This window comes from Thalassophryne amazonica, chromosome 23, assembly GCF_902500255.1.
Source record: "Thalassophryne amazonica chromosome 23, fThaAma1.1, whole genome shotgun sequence".
NCBI lineage: Eukaryota > Metazoa > Chordata > Actinopteri > Batrachoidiformes > Batrachoididae > Thalassophryne > Thalassophryne amazonica.
In genome coordinates this window covers 17,677,987-17,705,677 of record NC_047125.1, presented here as the reverse complement: position 1 = coordinate 17,705,677, position 27,691 = coordinate 17,677,987, and the positions used below count along the sequence as shown (strand labels likewise).

The 27,691-nt window shown below is 40.2% G+C and overlaps 1 protein-coding gene across 2 annotated transcripts in view; it reads left to right on the top strand.

The window, feature by feature from the left end:
- LOC117505139 (inactive ubiquitin carboxyl-terminal hydrolase 53) overlaps positions 1-27,444 on the top strand; it is a 61,344-nt gene extending 33,900 nt beyond the window's left edge. For both annotated transcript variants that reach the window (XM_034164687.1, XM_034164688.1), the window contains 7 exons: positions 4,897-5,040; positions 5,852-5,998; positions 14,184-14,955; positions 15,671-15,729; positions 25,574-25,646; positions 25,722-26,440; positions 26,531-27,444. In XM_034164687.1, the coding sequence (XP_034020578.1) occupies positions 4,897-5,040; positions 5,852-5,998; positions 14,184-14,955; positions 15,671-15,729; positions 25,574-25,646; positions 25,722-26,440; positions 26,531-26,607 (1,991 nt within the window). In that variant the 3' untranslated portion in view covers positions 26,608-27,444. The remainder of the gene's footprint in view (positions 1-4,896; positions 5,041-5,851; positions 5,999-14,183; positions 14,956-15,670; positions 15,730-25,573; positions 25,647-25,721; positions 26,441-26,530) is intronic.
- Positions 27,445-27,691: the final 247 nt, after the last annotated feature.

Here is a 27,691-nt window from a genome sequence, read left to right as displayed (position 1 = left end):
ACAAGATCTAAAGTATGGCTAAAGTCGTGGGTGGACTCATTTACATTTTGAGCGAAGCCAATTGAGTCTAATAATAGATTAAATGCAGTGTTGAGGCTTTCATTCTCAGCATCTGTGTGGATGTTAAAATTGCCCACTACAATTATCTTATCTGAGCCAAGCACTAAGTCAGACAAAAGGTCTGAAAATTCACAGAGAAACTCACAGTAGCGACCAGGTGGACGATAGATAACAAATAAAACTGGTTTTTGGGACTTCAAATTTGGATGGACAAGACTAAGAGTCAAGCTTTCAAATGAATTAAAGCTCTGTCTGGGTTTTTGATTAATTAATAAGCTGGAGTGGAAGATTGCTGCTAATCCTCCTCCTCGGCCCGTGCTACGAGCATTCTGGCAGTTAGTGTGACTCGGGGGTGTTGACTCAGTTAAACTAACACATTCATCCTGCTGTAACCAGGTTTCTGTAAGGCAGAATAAATCAATATGTTGATCAATTATTATATCATTTACTAACAGGGACTTAGAAGAGAGAGACCTAATGTTTAATAAACCACATTTAACTGTTTTAGTCTGTGGTGCAGGTGAAGGTGCTATATTATTTTTTCTCTTTGAATTTTTATGCTTAAATAGATTTTACTGGTTGTTGGTGGTCTGGGAGCAGGCACCGTCTCTACGGGGATGGGGTATTGGAGAGATGGCAGGGGGAGAGAAGCTGCAGAGAGGTGTGTAAGACTACAACTCTGCTTCCTGGTCCCAACCCTGGATAGTCATGGTTTGGAGGGTTTAATAAAATTGGCCAGATTTCTAGAAATGAGAGCTGCTCCATCCAAAGTGGGATGGATGCCGTCTCTCCTAACAAGACCAGGTTTTCCCCAGAAGGTTTGCCAATTATCTATGAAGCCCACCTCATTTATTGGACATCAATCAGACAGACAGCCAGCAATTCAAGGATAACATGCGGCTAAACATGTCAGTCCCGGTCCAATTGGGGAGGGGCCCAGAGAAAACTACAGAGTCCGACATTGGTTTTGCAAAGTTACACACTGATTCAATGTTAATTTTAGTGACCTCCGATTGGCGTAACTGGGTGTCATTACTGCCGACATGAATTGCAGTCTTACCAAATTTACGCTTAGCCTTAGCCAGCAGTTTCAAATTTCCTTCAGAGTTGCCTGCTCTGGCCCCCGGAAGACAATTGACTTTGGTTGCTGGTGTCGTTAACTTCACATTTCTCAAAACAGAGTCGCCAATAACCAGAGTTTGATCCTCGGTGGGTGTGTCTCCGAGTAGAGAAAAACGGTTAGAGATGTGAACGGGTTGGTGGTGTACAGGGGATTTCTGTGTAGGACTACGCTTCCTCCTCACAGTCACCCAGCCGGCCTGCTTTCCCGGCTGCTCGGGATCTGCTGGGGGACAGCTAATGGCGGCTAAGCTACCTTGGTCCACACCAACTACAGGGGCCTGGCTGGCTGTAGGATTTTCCAAGGTGCGGAGCCGCGTCTCCAATTCGCCCAGCCTGGCCTCCAAAGCTACGAATAAGCTACACTTATTACAAGTACCATTACTGCTAAAGGAGGCCGAGGAATAACTAAACATTTCACACACAGAGCAGAAAAGTGCGGGAGAGACAGGAGAAGCCGCCATGCTAAACCGGCTAAGAGCTAGTAGCTGCGCTAAGCTAGCGGATTCCTAAAAACACACAAAGTGAATAATGTGTAAATAATTTAGAGGTGATTCAGCAGAGGGAGTGCTTTAGTTAAGGCACGTGAAGATTACACTGTGAAACAAATCGTTATCTAGTTTTCTAGGTCAATCTAACTACGCAGATTAAACAGCCAACAGATACATCAAAACACCGCTGTGCTCCGGAACAGGAAGTGATACAATACCGCAGTGAGAGCCAACCACCAGTAGAGGCCTGTCATGGTTGAGTGTTTGCTTTTTGTTGTCAAAATTGGTGGAAGCAGCAGAAAATGGTTTATAAAATAAATGGTTTAATTCTAATTATAAAATGGTTTAATTTGTGTCCATTTTGAAGTTGGTCAAAGAATTGAGATGGGTTTTCTGGTAATACTTAGATTGTGGAGGTCCTGCAACTTATTTATATTGGACATTGGTACATTGTTATGGTTTTAACAAACTTTTTTTCTTGTAACTTCATTTGTTGATTTATTTTTGGTTAAAAGATTTATCCATTGGCTAATTTACCAATAGGTCAAATTATAAATTCTACCAATGATTTTTAACCTTATGTTCAAATATTTTATCATAACAAGTATTATGTGTACAATTTTTTTTTAATCCCAGCAAAAAAGGATATCAATTGACAAAAAAGATAGCCAGTTGGGTGTTTAAAAAAAATTCCTCTTCCTGAAATGATCATGTTCATTACTGGTTAATGTTTATTATTTTCTGATTTCGTCCATTAGTTGTTTGTTCCATAAAATGTGAGAAAATGGTGAAATCTATCAATCGGTGTTGAAAGCTCACGATGGTGTCCTCAAGTATTTTGTTTTGCCCATAACCCAAATTCAGTTCAGTTTGCAAACTTTATGCTGGATCCTCTTCCTGATGCAGCTCATTACATGGAGAGTAGGCAGGGGTGGTCTTTAACTTGGAACCTTCTGCACTGAGCACGCACAACCATTTGGCCTCCACTGACATCAGAAAATTGTTGATTAATTTAATATTTGATTTAATTGTTCTGTCTCTGTCAGGTTGAGATGGCACATTTGCCTGATGGGTCCAATTTAAAATAAAAAAAAACAAAAAAAAATTGGTTCAGGCTCACTTCACAGATCACTGTATTTGCGAGATGTGATGTCGATTTTCTTTAATGTTGTCTGCTATTACTAAAACACGTCGGTGTACCCACGTCGGGTAAAAATAGTTCTGGTCTACACAACTGGAAATTTGGTCATTCTTGGAAAGCTTTCAAAGGCACAAAGGTCTAATGTCTGACTGTTGGTTTCTTTGTTTTGGTGACCTGTAGTACACCCATTCAGTAGCTCCATAAACATGAGACTGTGCATCACTGTACCTTATGGTTTGTTAAACATTGACTGTTTCACACACTTGTCGTTTACTTTAGAGAACACGGACAAACTCGGAGAGAAAAGTCTCTGTTAACTTTTGAGACAGACATTTTCACTGGTTTGGAAAAAAGTTGGGGGTTTTGCACTTTATGTGGTACATTTTCAGACATGCCACCCAGTATACTTTTTCATGTTGTACAGGTTTCTGTTCATAGAGGGAAAACAGTTTGGTTTAAATGGAGGGTGCATGAAACGGCTTATAGAAGGACTTTAGGCTATCTGAACTCATCACCCATCAGGAGTTCACACCCCATTTTAAAGGAATGTACATTTGTTGACCAATATTTGTTTTCTTGACATTGTGACAGTTGACCTGTTAACAAATATATTTGTATTGTAACCGTGGATTTCTGGTGCTCCCTTGGCCAGGTCACTCTTAGCAAAGTGATGGTGGAAGGTCTTCTGATTTGTTTAGAAGAAAACCCACTGCAGACCAGATTAGATTAGATAGAAATTTATTAATCCCTTGGGAAGACTCCCTCAGAGAAATTGAGGTTCCAGCAGCATTGTATAGCAGCACACAGGGTAAGAAGCACACAGTGTCAAAGTGAAAATAATAAACAATTTGCAAATATAAATACCAGAAATACTGCTCACTGCTGGCTTACTGGCTCATATTGCTGTTCCTCTCCTTCCCATCCTCTGTCTTCCTGTTACTCCTGCTTCCCCCGAGTGAGGAGTTGTACAGGAAATTGTATTGCATATCGTTTCCCAAAAGCATTGTGACTTCATAGGCTTATCAAAATTGTTGTGGGTTGAGTACATCCTGAGTTAGTCTTCAGAAGCTCTAAACCTGCAGTAATAACCACAAATTACATTTTTTGTGTGTGTGTGTGTGTGTGTGTGTGTGTGTGTGTGTTGCTTCATTCAGTGAAAGTTTAACATGACCGCTAGTACCCTGAACCGGATGGATTTCAATGAAACGTGGCACACTATAAGATGATGAGAATCTATCATTCTGTTTGAGGTTTTCCAGAAAGGTTTCTGTCATTGTCATGATTGTTTTCAATCTGGGAGCATTATTGAATTGTAAATATTTTGATCAAAATGGGGGAAAAAATGTCCATCATCCTTTTTGGCCAGATCACCAAGCCAGATTTTGTGAATGTTGTTTGAAAAGTGCGATATAAATAAAATAATTATTCAGCACCATGGAGAGCTCTTTATATTTGGTTTAGCAAGAAGTGTATCAATTGTAGAAATGACTTTTAATAACATGTCTATCTATGAATAGCACTGTTTTACCATTTGCATACATTTTAATCTACTTATGTAAACTTACAATTCATGAAATATTTTAATTTAAATTGGTTTTATGAAGACAACTAATTTAAATTGTAACAAACATTAAAAATGTATCTGTTTTTAAATGGGACTTGCAAAATTAAAATCACAGACTGCATTAGTTGGCTTTACAGACAGTAATAAAATTTGTTTGAGTAACATTGCTGCTGTTAGGATTACATCGCGCTGGATTTGTTTGGTTGCTGAGGGTTTTTATCCTCTTTTGAGATCCTCCTCCATCTCTGGAGGTTGGCTGGACCCCAGGTCTGAGCTGTGGCAGCTGCTGACTGCCCACCAGACCTGCCAGGGTGATGGAGCAGACCAGAGGATACTCTGAAACCATCAACAATATTCTGTTTTATTTTCTAGTTTTAATTTATTTGTTTTTTGTTTTTTTCATTGATAGGTGCAGTTTGCCATTGTGGACATCATTACCCTGCAACTTGAATAACAAGATCAGTTGATTTCTTGTTTAATGTAATTTCCTTTTTATGTCGTCTTTTTGTGCAACTTGGCAGTTGAGTCTCCAGTTTCAGTCTTGAAAAATCTGGAACTCAAAAAAGAGAACCTCAGCACTCTGTTAGGCCAAGGCTCTTTCAAACGGAAGACGCCGTCAACCTTGAGCAGGAGCAGCGGACAGAGCAGCAGTGGGCGAGTACCAGGTATGAGACTGCTGTGCCATAAATTAGTTTGTGTGCTAAAACTGGGAAAACAATTTCCCTTTTCACCTCATGAGCTTGTATGTTGTTGGTGTGAATTAATTTCACTTGTTTCTACCACAAATACTTCCAAAGTCTAGAAAATGATCCTGTTTCTTTGTTGAGATTCTCAGTCATCCAAGTCATGGTATCAGAGTAGGTTGAGTTCAGGTCAACTTGACTTGATTAGTTCATTGAAGATGTTCAAAAGCACTTGGATCCTGTTTCTTTGGAGCTTTTTAGTTTCTGAGAACTAGTTTGACAACATTTGGATTGGAATTTCGATCACAATCTTTTCTGGTAGAAACTGCAATTCTACCAGATCACAGCTTCTACTTTGAGGTGTGTGTGTGTGTGTGTGTGTGTGTGTATGAAATTTAAAAGGTGCAGACAGTCATGTTTATTGCCAGGTGACTTTCTAAATTAGTTATGTTTTGGGGCCTGTAAGGTAACGACCTTAACGATATCCCGTCACAACGTGACTGTCTGTTACACACCTGATAGACCGGTCCAGCTGAGACAGTTTCAAGTGTGGTGACAGTAAATGACATTGCAACAATTCTTCAAACTCCAGGCACAAATTCAAAAAGGGATGTGATAAAATTCTCTTTAAATTTATTTTGGTCACTGGATTTTTTTTTTTTTTTTTTTTTTTTTTTTTTTTTTTTTTTGTTTAACTTTAAACCCCGAACCTGTAATTGATACAGTGACCTGTTGTGGTAAATGATCTAACTTTTCACCCCCCCCCCCCCCCCCAAAAAAAAACTCTTAACAGACCGATTCAGCACCGCTGATCCCAAGAGTCACCTCAGAATGATTTCAAGAGAAGTTGCACAGAAAGCAGTAGATTTGCGAGGGATGATTCCAGCCAGAAGAGAACTTGACCGAAGTGGCCAGCGGAGGCCCGAGCTGCACAGCAGAGGTCAGTTTGTCCAGTTTTAGGCTCCGTGATACAGAAAGAAGCCTGTATGCTCCACTAGGCTTTATGTAACTCTCTATTTAGGAGCAATGCGTCAGAAAGGGGATTAAGAGCTGATGTCTGTGCCCACTTTGATCCCACTTGCTCGTATTCACAGTCACTGGTAATGCTCTCTGTGATCCACACAACATTTCCGAACAAAGCATTCTTTCTCCTTTCTCCACCAACTGAGTTTTTGTGGGACATCCTTCTCTGTAAACTGATTTGGACTCCTTTTTACAGTCGAGCACTGTTGGTGCTGTAATAAATGACAAAGCTGGAGGGAAACTCCACTGTGAAAGCAAGCATTAATATAAAAGTGATCTCTTACTGTAATGATTTTGACAAGTTGTGTTTTGTCCAAAGCAGGAGAAATTCTTTAACACACCACTAGAAATGTGCACAGTAGCAAGAAAACATACACAGCAATATTTGAAGTGATTTACGTCTGGTACGTAGTCAGCAAAATCCAACACAGTACAGACTCCACCTCTAGTGGGCTTCCATCCAACAGCAGATACTTGTGTATAGTGTCAGACTGATGGCTGAGAACACGACTTTAACAAAGGCAGTATGTCGCAGTCATTCATGTACTCTCCGCCATAAGATCTGAAATTAAAGATTGGAAAACAAAAAGCAAAATGTAACTTGCGCCGATCTGTAAGTTGCATTTATTTTTGAACATGGTTTTACTGACTTATACAATAAGAAGCAACATGAATTTAATCTACTCATTTAGCTATTTGTAATGCAAACAAAGCGTTTGTGAGCAGAAGCTCATGCGCTAATTAATGTTATTGTATGAGACAAAGAACTCAAAAGTAAACCGCTTCATAACATCACTGAACAGACAAAAATGTCTCTTCAAAGATAAGCATGCGCACATTTACCTCAGTAAACCTAGTTGAACATTTCCTATACATTTTTAAAACATTATATTGAGCCTTATCTTAGCCTAACTGTGCTGAAACATTGTGCCATTCTAAAATGTAGCCATGACTGGTGAAGCAGCAGTTCTCTGAAACAGTCTCTCCAGTCATAGTCACTGAACCTTGTAAACCATTGTGTTTTTGAAGACATCTGCTTTTAGCACAGTAGAAAGGTGGTGAAATTGTAAAGGTGATGATTTAGTTTTATTAAAGGGGTGAGTTTGAGCACAAATCATGCTGGGTTTCATATTTGTACCCTGTCATAAAGTATGACTTTTTATTTATTTATTTGCATTTAACATTGTGTCAGAGCTTTTTTGTATAAATAAGCCTTTTTATTTTCAATAGACTGTGATTAAAGACATGCCAATGCCCGAAAGTATGAGTACTTCTCATAAGTATAACATAGTCTGTCGTCTTGTGGAAGGATTTAACCTTTGAACATTTTTAATATTTGCACAGGTGTGAAAATGTTTTTGGATATTTTAATTTTTTAATTTTTCTTTATCAACTGTGGTTGCACAGTTATTTATACACGTGTGAGCTGCCTCTGTGTGTACACCTTGGGAGACTATTGATTCCTGGTGTCTATAATTTACACCTTCTGCCATCATCTTGTAGCCCCTGCTGATTCAGTGTCCTTTCCTTCACTTTCGGACGTTTTTTGTTTTTGTGTGTGTGTGTGTTGTTTTTTTTTTTTTTTAATTGGGTTAAATGTAGTGTCTGTTTGTAGAGTCTGTTTGCTTGAATAGAACAGTGTAAATAAAAAAGCATTTTTCCCTTCTATTTGAACACAAGAAAATACAATGGTGACAAATTCTAAACATTTGAATTGTAGAACAAAGAAGTTTGTCTTCTGCTATGATGAACTTATTGGTTGAAAAATTCAAAATGTAAATTAATTTTGCCATGGTGGTGGGTCTGAAAAATTAAACCAAGGCTATCATCATCCAGAGGATTTTAGACTTTTAGGAATGAAACAAACATGCAGATCAACTTTAAATCCTGGCTGTTAAATTTGAGCCTCCTTCCTCAATAATGATATAATGATTAAACCATTGATTCTGGTAGCATGAACATAGTAGAAATCTTTCCTAAACAGGAACCTGGCTTGTGGTGATGCAAAATGTTGCTCCTGATGCCTTACTTCCTAATGTACTTTCTTATATATTTATTTTTTTAATGTTTAGTATATAGGTTGATATATACAACCCCTGGCAAAAATTCTGGAATCACCGGCCTCGGAGGATGTTTATTCAGTTGTTTAATTTTGTAGGGAAAAAAAGCAGATCACAGACATGACACAAAACTAAAGTCATTTCAAATGGCAACTTTCTGGCTTTAAGAAACACTATAAGAAATGAGGGAAAAAAAATTGTGGCAGTCAGTGGCAGTGGTTACTTTTTTAGACCAAGCAGAGGGAAAAAAATATGGACTCACTCAATTCTGAGGAAAAAATTATGGAATTGTGAAGAACAAAAGAACGATCCAACACATCACTAGTATTTTGTTGCGCCACCTCTGGCTTTTATAACAGCTTGCAGTCTCTGAGGCATGGACTTAATGAGTGACAAACAGTACTCTTCATCAATCTGGCTCCAACTTTCTCTGATTTGCTGTTGCCAGATCAGCTGTGCAGGTTGGAGCCTTGTCATTGACCATTTTCTTCAACTTCCACCAAAGATTTTCAATTGGATTAAGATCCGGACTATTTACAGGTCATGACATTGACCCTATGTGTCTTTTTGCAAGGAATGTTTTCACAGTTTTTGCTCTATGGCAAGATGCATTATCATCTTGAAAAATGATTTCATCATCCCCAAACATCCTTTCAATTGATGGGATAAGAAAAGTGTCCAAAATATCAACGTAAACTTGTGCATTTATCGATGATGTAATGACAGCCATCTCCCCAGTGCCTTTACCTGACATGCAGCCCCATATTCAATTCAGTTCAATTTTTTTTTATATAGCGCCAAATCACAACAAACAGTTGCCCCAAGGCGCCTTATATTGTAAGGCAAGGCCATATAATAATTATGTAAAACCCCAACGGTCAAAACGACCCCCTGTGAGCAAGCACTTGGCGACAGTGGGAAGGAAAAACTCCCTTTTAACAGGAAGAAAACTCCAGCAGAACAGGCTCAGGGAGGGGCAGTCTTCTGCTGGGACTGGTTGGGGCTGAGGGAGAGAACCAGGAAAAAGACATGCTGTGGAGGGGAGCAGAGATCGATCACTAATGATTAAATGCAGAGTGGTGCATACAGAGCAAAGAGAAAGAAACAGTGCATCGTGGGAAACCCCCAGCAGTCTACGTCTATTAGCAGCATAACTAAGGGATGGTTCAGGGTCACCTGATCCAGCCCTACACTATAGCTTTAGCAAAAGGAAAGTTTTAAGGCCTAATCTTAAAAGTAGAGAGGGTGTCTGTCTCCCTGATCTGAATTGGGAGCTGGTTCCACAGGAGAGGAGCCTGAAAGCTGAAGGCTCTGCCTCCCATTCTACTCTTACAAACCCTAGGAACTACAAGTAAGCCTGCAGTCTGAGAGCGAAGCGCTCTATTGGGGTGATATGGTACTACGAGGTCCCTAAGATAAGATGGGACCTGATTATTCAAAACCTTATAAGTAAGAAGAAGAATTTTAAATTCTATTCTAGAGTTAACAGGAAGCCAATGAAGAGAGGCCAATATGGGTGAAATATGCTCTCTCCTTCTAGTCCCCGTTAGTACTCTAGCTGCAGCATTTTGAATTAACTGAAGGCTTTTTAGGGAACTTTTAGGACAACCTGATAATAATGAATTACAGTAGTCCAGCCTAGAGGAAATAAATGCATGAATTAGTTTTTCAGCATCACTCTGAGACAAGACCTTTCTAATTTTAGAGATATTGCGTAAATGCAAAAAAGCAGTCCTACATATTTGTTTAATATGTGCTTTGAATGACATATCCTGATCAAAAATGACTCCAAGATTTCTCACAGTATTACTAGAGGTCAGGGTAATGCCATCCAGAGTAAGGATCTGATTAGACACCATGTTTCTAAGATTTGTGGGGCCAAGTACAATAACTTCAGTTTTATCTGAGTTTAAAAGCAGGAAATTAGAGGTCATCCATGTCTTTATGTCTGTAAGACAATACTTCAGTTTAGCTAATTGGTGTGTGTCCTCTGGCTTCATGGATAGATAAAGCTGGGTATCATCTGCGTAACAATGAAAATTTAAACAATACCGTCTAATAATACTGCCTAAGGGAAGCATGTATAAAGTGAATAAATTGGTCCAAGCACAGAACCTTGTGGAACTCCATAATTAACTTTAGTCTGTGAAGAAGATTCCCCATTTACATGAACAAATTGTAATCTATTAGACAAATATGATTCAAACCACCGCAGCGCAGTGCCTTTAATACCTATGGCATGCTCTAATCTCTGTAATAACATTTTATGGTCAACAGTATCAAAAGCAGCACTGAGGTCTAACAGAACAAGCACAGAGATGAGTCCACTGTCCGAGGCCATAAGAAGATCATTTGTAACCTTCACTAATGCTGTTTCTGTACTATGATGAATTCTAAAACCTGACTGAAACTCTTCAAATAGACGATTCCTCTGCAGATGATCAGTTAGCTGTTTTACAACTACCCTTTCAAGAATTTTTGAGAGAAAAGGAAGGTTGGAGATTGGCCTATAATTAGCTAAGATAGCTGGGTCAAGTGATGGCTTTTTAAGTAATGGTTTAATTACTGCCACCTTAAAAGCCTGTGGTACATAGCCAACTAACAAAGATAGATTGATCATATTTAAGATCGAAGCATTAAATAATGGTAGGGCTTCCTTGAGCAGCCTGGTAGGAATGGGGTCTAATAGACATGTTGATGGTTTGGAGAAGTAACTAATGAAAATAACTCAGACAGAACAATCGGAGAGAAAGAGTCTAACCAAATACCGGCATCACTGAAAGCAGCCTAAGATAACGATACATCTTTGGGATGGTTATGAGTAATTTTTTCTCTAATAGTTAAAATTTTGTTAGCAAAGAAAGTCATGAAGTCATTACTAGTTAAAGTTAATGGAATACTCAGCTCAATAGAGCTCTGACTCTTTGTCAGCCTGGCTACAGTGCTGAAAAGAAACCTGGGGTTGTTCTTATTTTCGTCAATTAGTGATGAGTAGAAAGATGTCCTAGCTTTACGGAGGGCTTTTTTATAGAGCAACAGACTCTTTTTCCAGGCTAAGTGAAGATCTTCTAAATTAGTGAGACGCCATTTCCTCTCCAACGTACGGGTTATCTGCTTTAAGCTACGAGTTTGTGAGTTATACCACGGAGTCAGGCACTTCTGATTTAAAGCTCTCTCTTTCAGAGGAGCTACAGCATCCAAAGTTGTCTTCAATGAGGATGTAAAACTATTGACGAGATACTCTATCTCACTTACAGAGTTTAGGTAGCTACTCTGCACTGTGTTGGTATATGGCATTAGAGAACAAAGAAGGAATCATATCCTTAAACCTAGTTACAGCGCTTTCTGAAAGACTTCTAGTGTAATGAAACTTATTCCCCACTGTTGGGTAGTCCATCAGAGTAAATGTAAATGTTATTAAGAAATGATCAGACAGAAGGGAGTTTTCAGGGAATACTGTTAGTCTTCTATTTCCATACCATAAGTCAGAACAAGATCTAAGATATGATTAAAGTGGTGGGTGGACTCTATTTACATTTTGAGCAAAGCCAATAGAGTCTAATAATAGATTAAATGCAGTGTTGAGGCTGTCATTCTCAGCATCTGTGTGGATGTTAAAATCGCCCACTATAATTATCTTATCTGAGCTAAGCACTAAGTCAGACAAAAGGTCTGAAAATTCACAGAGAAACTCACAGTAACGACCAAGTGGACGATAGATAATTACAAATAAAACTGGTTTTTGGGACTTCCAATTTGGATGGACAAGACTAAGAGTCAAGCTTTCAAATGAATTAAAGCTCTGTCTGGGTTTTTGATTAATTAATAAGCTGGAATGGAAGATTGCTGCTAATCCTCCTCCCCGGCCCGTGCTACGAGCATTCTGACAGTTAGTTTAAATGAGTCAACACCCCCGAGTCACACTAACATATTCATCCTGCTGTAACCAGGTTTCTGTAAGGCAGAATAAATCAATATGTTGATCAATTATTATATCATTTACCAACAGGGACTTAGAAGAGAGAGACCTAATGTTTAATAGACCACATTTAACTGTTTTAGTCTGTGGTGCAGTTGAAGGTGCTATATTTTTTCTTTTTGAATTTTTATGCTTAAATAGATTTTTGCTGGTTGTTGATGGTCTGGGAGCAGGCACCGTCTCTACAGGGATGGGGTAATGAGGGGATGGCAGGGGGAGAGAAGCTGCAGAGAGGTGTGTAAGACTACAACTCTGCTTCCTGGTCCCAACCCTGGATAGTCATGGTTTGGAGGATTTAAGAAAATTGGCCAGATTTCTAGAAATGAGAGCTGCTCCATCCAAAGTGGGATGGATGCCATCTCTCTTAACAAGACCAGGTTTTCCCCAGAAGCTTTGCCAATTATCTATGAAGCCCACCTCATTTTTTGGACAACACTCAGACAGCCAGCAATTCAGGGAGAACATGCGGCTAAACATGTCACTCCCGGTCTGATTGGGGAGGGGCCCAGAGAAAACTACAGAGTCCGACATTGTTTTTGCAAAGTTACACACCGATTCAATGTTAATTTTAGTGATCTCCGATTGGCGTAACCGGGTGTCATTACTGCCGACGTGAATTACAATCTTACCAAATTTACGCTTAGCCTTAGCCAGCAGTTTCAAATTTCCTTCAATGTCGCCTGCTCTGGCCCCCGGAAGACAATTGACTATGGTTGCTGGTGTCGCTAACTTCACATATCATCAATGACTGTGGAAATTTACATATTCTCTTCAGGCAGTCATCTTTATAAATCCCATTGGAACGGCACCAAACAAAAGTTCCAGCATCATCACCTTGCCCAATGCAGATTCGAGATTCATCACTGAAGATGACTTTCATCCAGTCATCCACAGTCCACGATTGCCTTTCCTTAGCCCATTGTAACCTTGTTTTTTTTCTGTTTAGGTGTTAATGATGGCTTTTGTTTAGCTTTTCTGTATGTAAATCCCATTTCCTTTAGGCGGTTTCTTACAGTTCGGTCACAGACGTTGACTCCAGTTTCCTCCCATTCGTTCCTCATTTGTTTTGTTGTGCATTTTCGATTTTTGAGACATATTGCTTTAAGTTTTCTGTCTTGACGCTTTGATGTCTTCCTTGGTCTACCAGTATGTTTGCCTTTAATAACCTCATGTTGTTTGTATTTGGTCCAGAGTTTAGACACAGCTGACTGTGAACAACCAACATCTTTTGCAACATTGCGTGATTTACCCTCTTTTAAGAGTTTGATAATCCTCTCCTTTGTTTCAATTGACATGTTGGAGCCATGATTCATGTCAGTCCACTTGGTGCAACAGCTCTCCAAGGTGTGATCACTCCTTTTTAGATGCAGACTAACGAGCAGATCTGATTTGATGCAGGTGTTAGTTTTGGGGATGAAAATTTACAGGGTGATTCCATAATTTATTCCTCAGAATTGAGTGATTCCATATTTTTTTTTTTTCCCTCTGCTTGGTCTAAAAAAGTAACCATTACTGACTGCCACAATTTTTTTTTCCTGATTTCTTATAGTGTTTCTTAAAGCCAGAAAGTTGCCATTTGAAATGACTTTAGTTTTGTGTCATGTCTGTGATCTGCTTTTTTTCTACAAAATTAAACAACTGAATGATGAATGAATGAACATCCTCCGAGGCCGGTGATTCCATAATTTTTGCCAGGGGTTGTAGATTCCAGAGTGCTTTAAAAGTAGTTCCTCAAATATTGACTTTAAATGAGCTTAAACCCATTTAAGTGACTGACAGCACTTTAAAAATTGTCATAAAAAGTTCATGTTATTCTACTTGAATCTGGTTTAAACAGTTTACTATTTAGTAGTGTTATTAAAACCAGTTCCAGATGAGCTGAGGTTTGGTTTGAATAAATTTTATTCAACAGTGCAACATTTTTAAAATATTAATGTTCCCTTTTTTCTGGATCAGCAATTACTGATTTTTGAATATTCTGTGATTGTCTGCTATTTGTTTCAGCACTAATCGTAATGACTGGTATTGTTCAAGGTCTTAACAAATTCTGTGTCTAACTTTAGATCCAGGATACGACAGGACCTACTCCCGTTCTGTGTCCCCTCCAGAGAACGGCTTCAAGCAGTACCTGGATACTCGGCTCTACAGCAGTCAAGGAAAAGGCCCCACACGGACTGAGCGACTGCCACACCTTAGCGGGCGGACTTCCCATGATGGCTCTCACTCACACTCAAGGGTTCAAGTGCTACCCAGTGTTCCTAGTAACACCGGTGGCCATCACAGCCGAAGGCTAGACCAGGTCTCCAATGGGTATGATACAGACAGCAGCCAAGAGTCCAGAGAGCGCTCTGGAAGTGTAACGAGCTGCCGCAACAGATCAAATCGTCCATGGAAGCCAATGCGAGAAGCATTAAATGTAGACAGTGTTATAAGTGGCAGGATCGGCGGGAATCCAGTAAGTCGGGAACAAAGACATCCTAGTAGTCAGTCACCCCCTCGTGAACGACATGGAGACAGGGACCTTTTGAGAGAAGACTGGGAAGAACGCAAACCAAAGAGCCTCATGACCATCTATGAAGATGAGCTGAGGCACGAAATTGGTGGCAGCCGGAGCTCTCTGGAGTCAGACTCTCGGGGCGGATACGGTGACAAAGACCGCTCAGAAGGTTCAGCGGCGCTTAAAATCTGCAATGACAAGTGGAAGATACAGCGGACTGAATCTGGATACAAAAGTAGCGACAGAATAAGTAACGGGTCTGCAAATCTGGACTCTCCTGTTGTCGAGAACCTTTCCTACAAGGACCTGCAGCCAATACCCGAGCTGCATCTGGCCAGGTAAAAATTTACACTTTTTTTTTTCACCTTTTCAACCAGCTTGCTCATTATATATTATGGAATCTATGGACCTTTAAATGACCACAAATGTGAGAAAACCAGTAAATCGTATGTACTGTGACATATGGAATATTTGCACAGTTCTCAGTACATGTAGAAGTAATGACTCACCAAAATGTGCGTTCTGGTGTATATTTACTGTTGTGTTGGAATTTTTGTTTGGTGTAAGTTTTTGCTGTGTGGTCCTTGTGTTTAAATGTTGCACTGTCTTTACACGCACCATTAAAAGTGGTGTCGTTTCCAAATATGTAAGCATTACACACTGTTCCAAGAGGCAGTGTCTATTTATCATCATGGCACACAAGTCAAATACAAGGAATGTTGTTACACCTGACTGTCATTGGGTGGCATTGTTTTTCCAGTTTTGGTTGGTTGATCATGACCTTCATTTTTATCTTGTCAGAGAAGAGAGGCCGGCATGTTGCCAATTCCGTGTTTAATTTATTGAAAATAGAACATTTTTTTATGTTTTAAAAACACCATTTTTTTCCACAAATGGATGGTTTACACTGAGTCTAAGTTGGGGTTGATAGCACGTCACACTTGTAAGTTATTACTTATTGGAAAAGACAAAACTGTATGTTGACTTGCAACAGAGGGTCACATTTTGGTACATATTGTTAAATTTTAAAATTGAACTTTTTTCCCCCTGCAGGGATTATGTCCCTCCAAAAAGAAATGATTTGAAGAGTGACACATTGTACTCCACCAGCAGTAAGTAACTATTTCATTTTACATTGACATCTACTGTTTGTAATGTGGAAGTAGGTGGTACTGATGAATTTCACTGTGGTTTTGTTTGTAGAAAAATGTTCAAATTGCATTCAATCTGTCAATTCCATCCTTGGGCCGGTGAATATAGTAACAAGGGCTGGGATGATACACTTTACCTCCCAGTACGAAACCTGGCAAGAGTTATGCAGATAAGAAAAAGTTATTGTTGATAAATGGATATTTGGCCTGTTTTTTTTTTTTTTTGTGTGTTTTTTTTTTTTTTTTTTTTTTTTTTTTTTATTGGAGTTATAAAAGTATCTTTTTTTTTTTTCTGGCATGGTGGGCTTCTGAATAGCCTGGTGGGCTGCCAGGCCGACACTTGCGTAGGTGAAACACTAAACAACAGGGATTAAAGTTCTACATCTGGCAGGCAAATTGACGGATTTCCTCAGTTGGCCTGCCAGAAGGCTATATAGGAGATTGCAATGAGAATTAAAAATAATAATGGTGGGGAGGGGGGAGGTTCTTATTAGATCATTGATTATGAGCTGCAGCTGTGTCTGTTTACTGTTGTAGAGAGTGGTGTTATATCCTGGGCTTGTGAGCTTTTGCCACGGCGGTAGTCCTGTCCCCGACAGGTCAGCACATATCAAACAGGTCAGACCTGTCAAATGCATCTCAGTGTTTGATGCACCGAATCCACTGTTCTGTGCAGCAGCTCCTAGTTGAAAAAAAAAGTTCCCGTCGTCTCTCTGTCTCACAGCGAGCAACGAGCAGCACACCCAAAAGACATTTTTACGCTTTTCAGTCCTGCTCTGACTGTTTTTACTATAGTTCTGCATGAAGTTTACTGGATGAGCCATATAAAATAATTTTACTTAAACTTTTCTGCATAACTAAAGTGAGATGTAAATATCTTTTTCTAACATAATGTCTAAGTTTGGACGTTAAGAGATTTTAATTGGTATTGAATGAAGTAAAAGCTGTGGAAAAGTTAAAATGTGTTTATCTTGAAGTATTTGAATAATGTGTAGGTTAATATGCTGCCGCATGAGAAAAGAGCAGCAATGGTTAGTGAGTGGAATATAATCTTGTTCAGTGTTTTCTGAGGTGCTCAGTCGAAATCGAACACCATGTTGTGCCTCTTCCACGGCAAGGGCCGCTCTGGGCTGAACAGCTGAGTGTCTGGTCAACCCAGACGGCTCCACATTGCTTAAAAAAAGTAAACGAAAGCTTTTTTTTTAAGTCTCCAAAGGGCTACAATAGGACAGCTTGAGTTAATCCTGAATGAGGCGGGTGACAAGTTAGCTTGTGGGAGGCCGCCTAGCTATTTCCAGTCAGGCAGAAAATGCTGTCACTGGGCCCTTTTGAAAGGTGGGATGCAGACGCATTGCAGTTTGCAAACACGGCAGGAATTTTGAAGTTCCAAAGAGCCATGAGGGAAAGTACGGTGGATTTTACATTGTAGTCTTTGCTCTTTTTATCTTGGAGCCAAGAACTGTGACTACCCTTCTCTGTCCGTTGGACATTGTTACGTTTGACTCCGAGTGACCTAATTCATATTAAATCACTCAAAATTATTCATTTACTTACAAGTAATTACAGTGCAAGTGGGTAACAACCTCTGATGGTTCCTGTGAGGTTTATTTTACAGGGTTAAAAAAAAAAAAAAAAGCTGTTGCATATTTAACATTCTACTGTCTGCAAATTGCATTGAGGAGCCGCAGTAAACATCTCCGATGTGACTTTGGCTCGAGTTCAGCAGCGGTAGCCTGGCAGGAGCTGCAGCTCCGGGGGAAGCCTGAGCAGGTTTTCACAGTCCGTTAAATTCAAAAATCGTTCCTGTAGAGGCGATTCTGACAGCAGTTGACTTCTCAACCACGTGCATTCAGGGACAGAACAGTTCCTATATTATTCATGATGAACGTTTGTCCTTGTTGCTCAGACAACTCAAGTGATTAAAAAAAGTAAGCAAAATGCCTGTAATGTTAATAATAGTTTAAAGGTCACAGCTGCCAGGAGACGGGTGGGATTGCTAGAAACTTTAAAGTGTTGTGCAAAGAATAAATCACGCCTTTGTTCTGTTTACCCTGAATGGTTGCGCTGCCCCCATAAACTACGTTGACACTTCAGAGCAACACTCTGAACACTTATTGTTGTTGTATTTACACTTTGTAGATTTTGCACAACTGGTCTTCGTATCAAAGCGCAGACAGCTTTGCTCCCGTGTTTAACACTTATTAACATTGTGTTTGGATTTTGTGTGTTAGCTGACTAAGTGGACTCACACGTCCTCTGAGTTAGTGCATCCAGAGCTGTAATGCCACTGGCTCTGCAGCTAAGAATTTTCATAAACCAGAAAGTATTTGGATATTAAAAAAAAAAAAGACTCAAGATTATTTATTTTTTAAAGTAGTTGAGTAATTTAACATCCGTAATCAATTCTTCAGTTGCCCCTGAACAGGACTGACTTTCATGGGATCAGCATGCATTTTTACCCGAGGCCAAAATATGACCATTGGGTATTGCGAAGACTTGGCGTCTGTCTGTCTGTGCTCAGCATAACTCCAGTCCCTTTAATGCCCAGGTCTTCAAATTCACAGGGAACATTCTTGAGACACAGACCTTGGATAAGTTCAAAGATCGCTAACCTCAACCTATTTTAAGAAGTCAAAAGGTCACATTCTGTTTTATTTTATGCTCATACAGCTGAGGGTATTTTAGCATTGCGTTATACATATGTTTTTACTGTGGCATTTAGTTTTGTTTATTCCTATTTGTTCTACTCCCATTTCGTCTACACTGAAATTCCCATTTCATCCTAGGCAAAATTCCCATTTGGTCTACTCTCATTTGGTCTAAACTCATTTTGACCACTATTCCCATATCGTCTACTACCCAAAAGTGTTGATCTTATAAATAAATCAAAGAGGAGTGATATTGCCACATGAAATTTTCTAATAACATGCTATTGGAGGTGTCAAGTGATTTGCTAAGGTGTGGCTTGCAAACTGATATTTAACATGTGAAATAAATACTGTAAAAACTAATAACGTGTTGTTGTCATTTAAGACATAGACAGTGGAAAATAAACAATAAAATAAAAACTGTGCTTTTAGACAAATGGAGACGACATGGGAAAGCTCTCAAAATAGGGTGTAGATGAAATGGGACATACATACGAAATGGGAAGTTACCTTTAGTTTTAAAGGGGTCTCACAGTGTAAAAAAAATTATTTCCTAGTGGAGGAAGTCTGATATGAAACTCCAACTATAACTAACAGTTATGTTCCTCAATTCTATGATTGCGCATGTCGAAACTACTTTAAGCAAAGATTTTGGACAAAAATTGTTCGATTTACACTTTTGTGAAAGACAGACCCCTCACCAGTTTGAAGATTTTATTTAATTTTTTTTATTAATTAATTTTTCTTTGCATTTCTTTTTTTAAGTGGGGGAGGGGTGCCATAATAATAATAATAATAATAATATTATTATTATTATTATTTTTTTTTTTTGTGGTCTAAAATTTTAGGTTCCTTAAACCTTTGCACAGTAATTTATGTATAGACTAATATAAATTTGGGGTATGCCGGCTGACAGTGAATTGGGTTTGAAAACACTTCCTGTTGCTCTTCTGGCTTTTTTTTTTTTGTTGTTGTTGTAATTGCGCTGTTTATTATTATATTATTATTAGGGCCCGAGTAGGCAACGCCCTACGAGGACCCTGTTGTAATTGCGCTGTTTATTATTATTATTCTCACTTTTGAAATCGAAATTTCGGCCTCTTCACATGCTCAAAAACTCACCAAACTTTCCGGCTGGATCCGAAATTCGATATTTTAGGGGCGTCGCACATGGTCGCAGCGAAATAGCGCCCCCTAGAAATTTTCAAAAACCCGTCAGCATTGTGCTTTTTTCATCGTAGCCTCACGAAATTCGGTTCACATATTTACCATGCCAGGATGCACAAAAAAGTCTCTTACTGTCATGGTGGAATATCGACAGGAAGTCGGCCATTTTGATTTAAAGTTTCGATTTTGAGCAAATTTTTGTCATTTTTGGCCATTTCCACTACTTACATTTGAACGAACTCGTCCTAGGGATTTCATCCGATCTTCTTCAAATTTGGTCAACATCACAACACAATGGTTATCAAAAGATTTTAATTAAGTCAAAAGGCGTGGCTGCTAGGGGTCGTCAAACTTTGGCGAGCTTTTGGGAGCACGCCATTTCACTTCGAACGGCTGTCACGCCCACATACTTCATCGTAGATCCTTCAAACTTGCTGGACATGATGAGGGCTCCACCCTGAACGTCTACATATCTTATGTTCCCACCTCCGCCATAGCGCCCCCCCGGTGGTGGCGGGAAGTGTCCTATTTTTAATTTAAGAGGTCCTGATGTCACATACTTAACCCAATCAACTTCATTCCACTTCTAAAACATGCAGAACAAATTGGTGAACGTAGGCGATGAACGCTGTGAAGTTACAAGTAACGGCGTCCATATGGCGGCGTGCCGAATATTGCCCATTCACCATGAAATTACGTTCTTCCTTCTGACAGCTTTAATTTTGTCACATCATCATGAAAATTGATACACAGGTCAAGCACGACAACCTCTTACAATTCATAGGGGCGTCGCCCATGGGCGGGGCAAAATGCCTCAATAGCGCCCCCTTGAAACTTTCAAAAACCCCTCCCCATAGGGTTTTTTTTGGAGTAGGGAGATGAAAATTGGTACACATGTGTGACTTGCATAGACGTACAAAAAAGTCTCTTGCACCATGGGTCTACTCCAAACAGGAAGTTGGCCATTTTGAATTTTCTTGTCATTTTGGCGTGATTTCCACATGTTGTATTTGAACGAACTCCTCCTAGGGATTTTCTCCAATGTACATCAAATTTCTTCCAGGTCACCCAGAGATGATACTGACCAAACATTATCGAAAGCTTTTCTTTATGTTGAAAGGTGTGGCCGCTATGGCGCCGCCATTTTGACCCTTCGCCATGGAACATCATACTTAAACAGGTACTGAAGTCACATAGTTAACCCCATGAACTTCCTTCCACTTCTAAAACATGCACAACAAGTTGTTGAACGTAGGCGATGATCACCGTGAACTTACGAGTAACGGCTTCTGTGTGGCAGCATACCAAATATCGCCCCTTCGCCATGAAATTACGTTCTTCCTTTTGACGGCTTTAATTTTGTCACATCATCGTGAAAATTGATACACAAGTCAAGCACGACAACCTCTTACAATTCATAGGGGCCTCGCCCATGGGCTGGGCAAAATGCCTCAATACCGCCCCCTTGAATATTTCAAAAACCCCTCCCCATAGGGGTTTTTTTTTTTGGAGTAGGGAGATGAAAATTGGTACACGTGTGACTTGCATAGACGTACAAAAAAGTCTCTTGCACCATCAGTCTACTCCAAACAGGAAGTCGACCATTTTGAATTTTCTTCTCATTTTGCAATGATTTCCACATGTTGTATTTGAACAAACTCCTCCTAGGGATTTCGTCCAATGCACTTCAAATTTCTTTGACAGCATCCAGAGATGACACTGACCAAAAGTTATCGAAAGCTTTTCTCTATGTTGAAGGGTGTGGCCGCTATGGTGCCGCCATTTTGACCCTTTGCCATGGAACATCAAGTCATGATAACTCCTTCATGCTTTGCCTGATTGACTTGAAACTTCACATGTATGATGACGGTTGGCCCCTGAACACACCCAGCCCCTCTGTTTGTACACTGAGCGCCCCCTAGTGGATGAACAATCAACATGTCATAACTCCTTGATGCATTGTGTGATTTGTTTAAAATTTTAACTGTGTGATGAGTGGTTGCCCCTGCATGCACATGCCCACATGTGGTCACAAGAGAACACACTGCCCTGGGTAGGTGGTCGCGCGGAACGAGGGCCCGTATATGACTGCTTGCAGTCCTAGTTTTTTTTTGTTTTTTTTTTTTACTGGCGCATTGTGAAGACCTGCAAATTTCCATGTAAGTAAAATTGATGTTGAGGAATTTTAAGTACTACAGACAGCAGAATGCTAATCTGCGCTTGACAGCCACAGAACTGCAGAGTTGTGTTGTTTCGTTAGCAAACGCTTCAAAGGGCTGTCAGGACATCTTCCACGTACAATTTCTCCAAACCTAGTTAGGTTGCTTTCAAGGTCTGTGTAAGAAATGCATTTGTTACCTCTGGGAGTTTCACAAACTGGCAGTTGGAATAATTGAAATGATGTAAAATCACTTCTGTGTGATTTGTCTTTTTCCTGTGATCGTTTAAGTCACCTGAATAACATTTTTTTTAGGGGATTAAACAGCCTCGCTCCTTGTGGAATCATGGGTCTATTTTCGATTTTTACATCCAAAATCAGGTCTCTGTGTTCAGCGGTGTTTAAAATATGATAATGTACAAGGTTGCACATGAGGCATCAATTATACAAGCTTCTGTTTGCATGCGAGTGCAGTGAAAAATTCACCATAATTAAGTTTCCAGTGCGGCTTTCAGGTGACTTGACTTGGAATGTCAAGAAATTTTTGTGTCACAGTCTGCATGGAATTATGTTGTCATGCTTGCATCGGTATGTGTGGACACAAAATGTCAGCAACAGTAAATCAGTATACCCGATAACTTGCAGGTCAGGTACCCCAGGGAAGTAGATGAACCGATTAGAATTGAGCTGTTGTGTAAATATATTTGCATGTTAATGAGGACAAAGTGGTTATTTATTTTTAAATGGCTGAAACAATAAAGAGCAGACACTTGGTGCTTACAGCATGAGTTGATTAGATTTGAGGTTTGTTTGCTTCATTTACTGTATTTACTGAAGTATAAAGCTTGCATGAATGTGATCCCCCGCACTGGCAAGCAATCCTCCGTGTCATTGCGTAAACTGTGAGGTTGAGAAAATTTTTAAATGTTCAAAATTTCTGCCACGCATAAATTTCGTGCCACTTGCATGAACTAGCCATGAATATTGACACAACGAATTGTGTGCCAATGCGGGGATCAAATTCAAGCAAGTATCAAAGTGACTTAAGTCTTTTTTTTTTTTTTTTTTTTTCCTGTACACAATGAAAATGGTCCACCAAGATAAAAAATAAATATAAAATGTTAAAGTACTCTGTTTCTGATCCGCACCACACAGTGCAGTACCAACCCGAACCACTGGGTGGAAATGGGGCTGTCGGCATACGCTGGTTAATGGTCAAGGTGTGACAGCTGCGCTAATTTATTAGATGTGCGCCAGCATTTTTAATATGGCCGACATACGAAGGCTAAATCGTCAAGGGCCTTACGATCCTCTTGTCTTACATACAGTTTGTACATGTTCAATAAAGCCCCTCTATCAGTCAGTCAATCAAAAACAATATGTTTTATGAGTGGAAGTTGTGCAAATCAAGGAATATTTGCAGATCACCCTGTGTGCATTTGCAGGTATTGAGACAAATTTAACTTCATAGCAAGTTAGCTTCGAGTTAGCGGAAGTTAGCATGCACATGAACACTTGCAAAATGTCTTAAATGACTCCAGAGGTATTGTCAGGTTATAAAAACAGCGTGTTCAGTATTAGAAGTGTTTGTTTCTCACTAGCTTTTACACAATATATGACAGAGGATATGTTTACACAAAAACAAAACGGAGTTTTGCAGCTTGCTACCAGCCTGTGATGTCACCATGCTAACATCCACAAAATGTCTTGTAAAGTTCAGAGGTGCTACTTGGTTCCAAAAACAGCATTTTCATTTTTAAAAGTGTTTATTTTCATTTTTAGAAGTGTTTGTCTCGCTTGCTTTTAAATAATATTTAAGAAACATATCTAAACACGCAAAACAAAGCGATTTTTGAGAGAACAGCCACTGACATCACAGTGCAGCTCTACTATGATTGGCTGCCAAACCAGCCATTCAAAAAAACTGCAACAGCAAAACTGAACAGATTAAAACAGAATGTGACATTTTAATCTCTTAAAATATGTCAATGTTAGCCATCTTTGAACTTGTCAAAGGTCTGTGTCCCAAGAATATTCCCTGTGAATTTGAAGACTCTGGGAGTAATCAGATTGGAGTTATGCTGTGCACAGACGGATGAGTGCAAAGCCTTCACAATACCCGATGGCCATATTTGATGGCCTTGGTATTTATATAGATCTTTCCCAGAAATTAAAGTACAAAACAAAATAGACTACTAATAAAATAATAAATGCTAATAAGAAAAAGTACACCAAAGCAGTGCATAAAAATATATAATCAGATGGGACACACAGTACTTCCATTCTGAGGCTGATAGAAATTGGTTCTTGTGAAGATAAATTTTAACAATAAATACTAGGCGCTTGATACGTTCACCATAGGTGCCCCTGGAAAATAGATGATTACATTTTTGGGTTGTTGGGTACATATATTTGCATACTATTGAGAATTAAGAGGATTTTTAAAAAAAAGGCTTTTTAGGGTGACTTGACGTGAACCAATTATCGTGTGCCTCAATTATATTTTTCTGCCTATTAATTATAGGTTTGTGCTGTTTACTTTGTATAATGGAACAGAACCATATTTTATGTGGTTACTGCCCAAGAAAGTACAAAAGGTGCACAGCAGAACACCTTGAGTCCATTTGTTTTTTTTTGTTTTTTTTTCCCTCCTGGTATTTGCAACAACAGTGATAACAGCATTCCACAGTAATGACTGCTCTGCAGATACGGGCCAGACCCTGAACCAGAGGAATTGAAACCATGTTTTCCATTTAACTCAAATAATTTCAACGGTAACATTCAACAACATGCTCGCCTTGTGTAACATGTCTGCCTGCATAAACCACCTTGTTTTCATATCGTCACGCTTGCTTGCCAACATTCCAGATCAACTGCATCAAGTTGTGCATTGCCACATGGATTTAGTGGCTTAAAGATGCAACAGTGTTGTCGAGGGGATCTGGAGTCGGACCTCGCGTAATCGCATGCCAGCGCAAAGGATTTAGCCCGTAATGCTTTGCGAGAAGGGCAGCATGATGGTTTAGTGGTTCGCGCTGTTGCCTCACAGCGAGAAGGTTATGGGATCGATTCCCAACTGTGGCCTTTCTGTATGGAGTGTGCATGTTCTCCCCGTGTTTTTGTGGGTTTCATACGGATGCTCCGGCTTCCTCCCACGTCTAAAGACAAGCAGATTAGTTGAATTTTAAACTATAAATTGTCCGTAGGTGTGTGTGTGCTGTCCAGGGTGCTCCAGCCCCTCATGACCCCAACTTGGATAAGCAGTTGAAGGTGTGTGTGCACTTTGAGAGAGCACACACATGGAAAAAAAGGATCTGCTGACACATCACAGATGGTCCTCTCACCCACGACACTCTCTCGCTTTCTCGTTTTCATCTGCCCCAGGCCATGGAAATCACACTCACCCTGTCAACTTTACCACCATGCATCCACACACCTGTTTTTAAGCATGTGTTTCTGTTGATTTTTAAAAGGCAGGTGACCGGGTTCACTGAATTTTCATCCGTTCATTCAGTGTGCTTATGGTTTCATTAGTGAGCTAACTGAGTCAGGAAATGAACTCAAATCCCCTTTGAGGGGCCACGTTCTTTAGGTGGATCAGACTGTGCGGTACACAGGGGGCCTGAGGACTCTGTGCCAGACTAGCTACTTTGATACTTCCCCTCTGAGCAGCAGGCAGACGACCCCACCATGACCCCTGTTAGATAACATGGAGATATATACAATATAAAACATTGTAGTTCCAGTAAAAAGAACAACCAAGGTCTACTCGTTACCAAGGTGTAGTTGTGGTAATAACATGAATCATTTACAAGATTTTATTACTGTCCAGGTGAACTTGCAAGAAAGTCCACAGATCTGCAAGACTTGAGACCAAACATCCTGTCCGGTCAACCCCTACAAAGGTAAAACAATGCTTAAAATACCTGTTTTATAAAAATGGTCAATTGGAATACTAATTTTTGTTTGTGTTGTGACAGAAAAAGGGCTTTCAGATACACTCCTGGGATCTTGGAGAGGATCAGTGGCCGAGACAGCGATCAAGAGGAAAATGTGGACAGCCCTGTGAGCCCCAGGCCTCCTTACTTGTCAAAGACCAGCAGCTCTGAGTGGAACAGCTCAGACGACCTTGCTGGTCCCTTTTCTGAACAAGAAGATGCAAGTACTGTTCCCCATGATGACACGTTCTCGCACAATTATCCCCCACGTTTACCCCCCAAGACCTATCTCAACAGTCCGACTGCCTCATCCAACACCCACTCCCAACAGCCGGACACATACAGTGAACCGAGAAGTGGTTTGTCCTCCTGGTCTCGCACCACCCTTCGTAGGTGGATTGAGACCCCCGCTGAGCACAGGCTTTCATCAGATGCCAGCTCTAAGTCAGGGTCATCAGACCAGGAGAGAAACGATCTCTCAGCCAGTGAGAGTGACGAGAGGTTACCCAGTCCAAACCCTTTAAACATTGATGGGATGGACTCCTCTGCTCAGACAGATCGGGTTCTTCCCACCACTTACTTTTCAGTGGATAACTGTATGACGGACACCTACCGGGCCAAATACCACAAAAGGCCCGGCGCGTACGTGATGCCCGACATGAAAGTGGAGGACAATTCTTCATCAGGAGAGAGTGATGTCGAAGAGACCTCGGTACCAGATGTTTCGTCTCCAGAGCCTTCCAAAAACACAACTGAGACAGGTATCTGAAACTGTTACAGACCTGCTCAGTGCTTACCAGACTTTTGTCTTCATTCATTTGTTGATTTAATTCTTTGTTTTTGTTTTTCAGGCTATTCCACCACTAAGACGGTTGCAAAATGGAACCCAGTTACTCCAAAAGGACTTGACGAACATGGTTTCCTTTGATTTTTCGAGAAGAAACCTCATGTGACCCAAGAAGTGGATGCTAGCATCAGCTGTAATGCACTAGGATCGCTCCAGTTTGACTCCTGCAGTGACGCTTACAGTGTCAGAATTGTTGAGATAATGAGTCTTAATGCCAAAGAGACTTCTCCAGCTGTGAATCGCTGCGGTAACGCAGACAAACGTGGCCCGATAGCAGTAGCACCGTGGTGACATAGGCGCTAAAGAGTGACAGAGTCTTATAGATTTTGAACCGAGTTTGAATTTGCACCAGATAGAAGGGCACTTGATGCTGTTTGTTGACTCCATGTTTTGGACTTCAAATGTGGTTCAACTACTGAGGAATGCGTCACAAAACGCCACTTTACCCATGAGAGATTAAGATTCGCTGTATGGATCTTTGTTCAAGCAGTCTTACTGGAATTTCCATATGTGGAGTGTGCTGCTATTTAACAACTGATGGGAACGTGTTGAAGAAAACGAAGATCGTGCTAGCATATACAGACGCGCTAACCGCAATTTCATTAATATGGCTTGGCAGCAGCCTCGCATGTCGGCATAACGACATCCAGAGTAGACTGTTTTCCGTTCCGTAAAGCCGGCAATTCCTGGAAAACCTTTATCGTTGGTTCCATTTATCCCCCTTTCCATTATGTTGAGCTGTTTTTCACATAATGTAACTTTTAAGCAGAAATAGTTTCCAGTAGTATTCAGAAAAATTCAATCAATCAATTTTATTTATATAGCGCCAAATCACAACAAACAGTTGCCCCAAGGTGCTTTATATTGTAAGGCAAGGCCATACAATAATTACGTAAAAATCCCAACGGTCAAAACGACCCCCTGTGAGCAAGCACCTGGCGACAGTGGGAAGGAAATACTCCCTTTTAACAGGAAGAAACCTCCAGCAGAACCAGGCTCAGGGAGGGGCAGTCTTCTGCTAGGACTGGTTGGGGCTGAGGGAGAGAACCAGGAAAAAAACATGCTGTGGAGGGGAGCAGAGATCAATCACTAATGATTAAATGCAGAGTGGTGCATACAGAGCAAAAAGAGAAAGAAACACTCAGTGCATCATGTGAACCCCCCA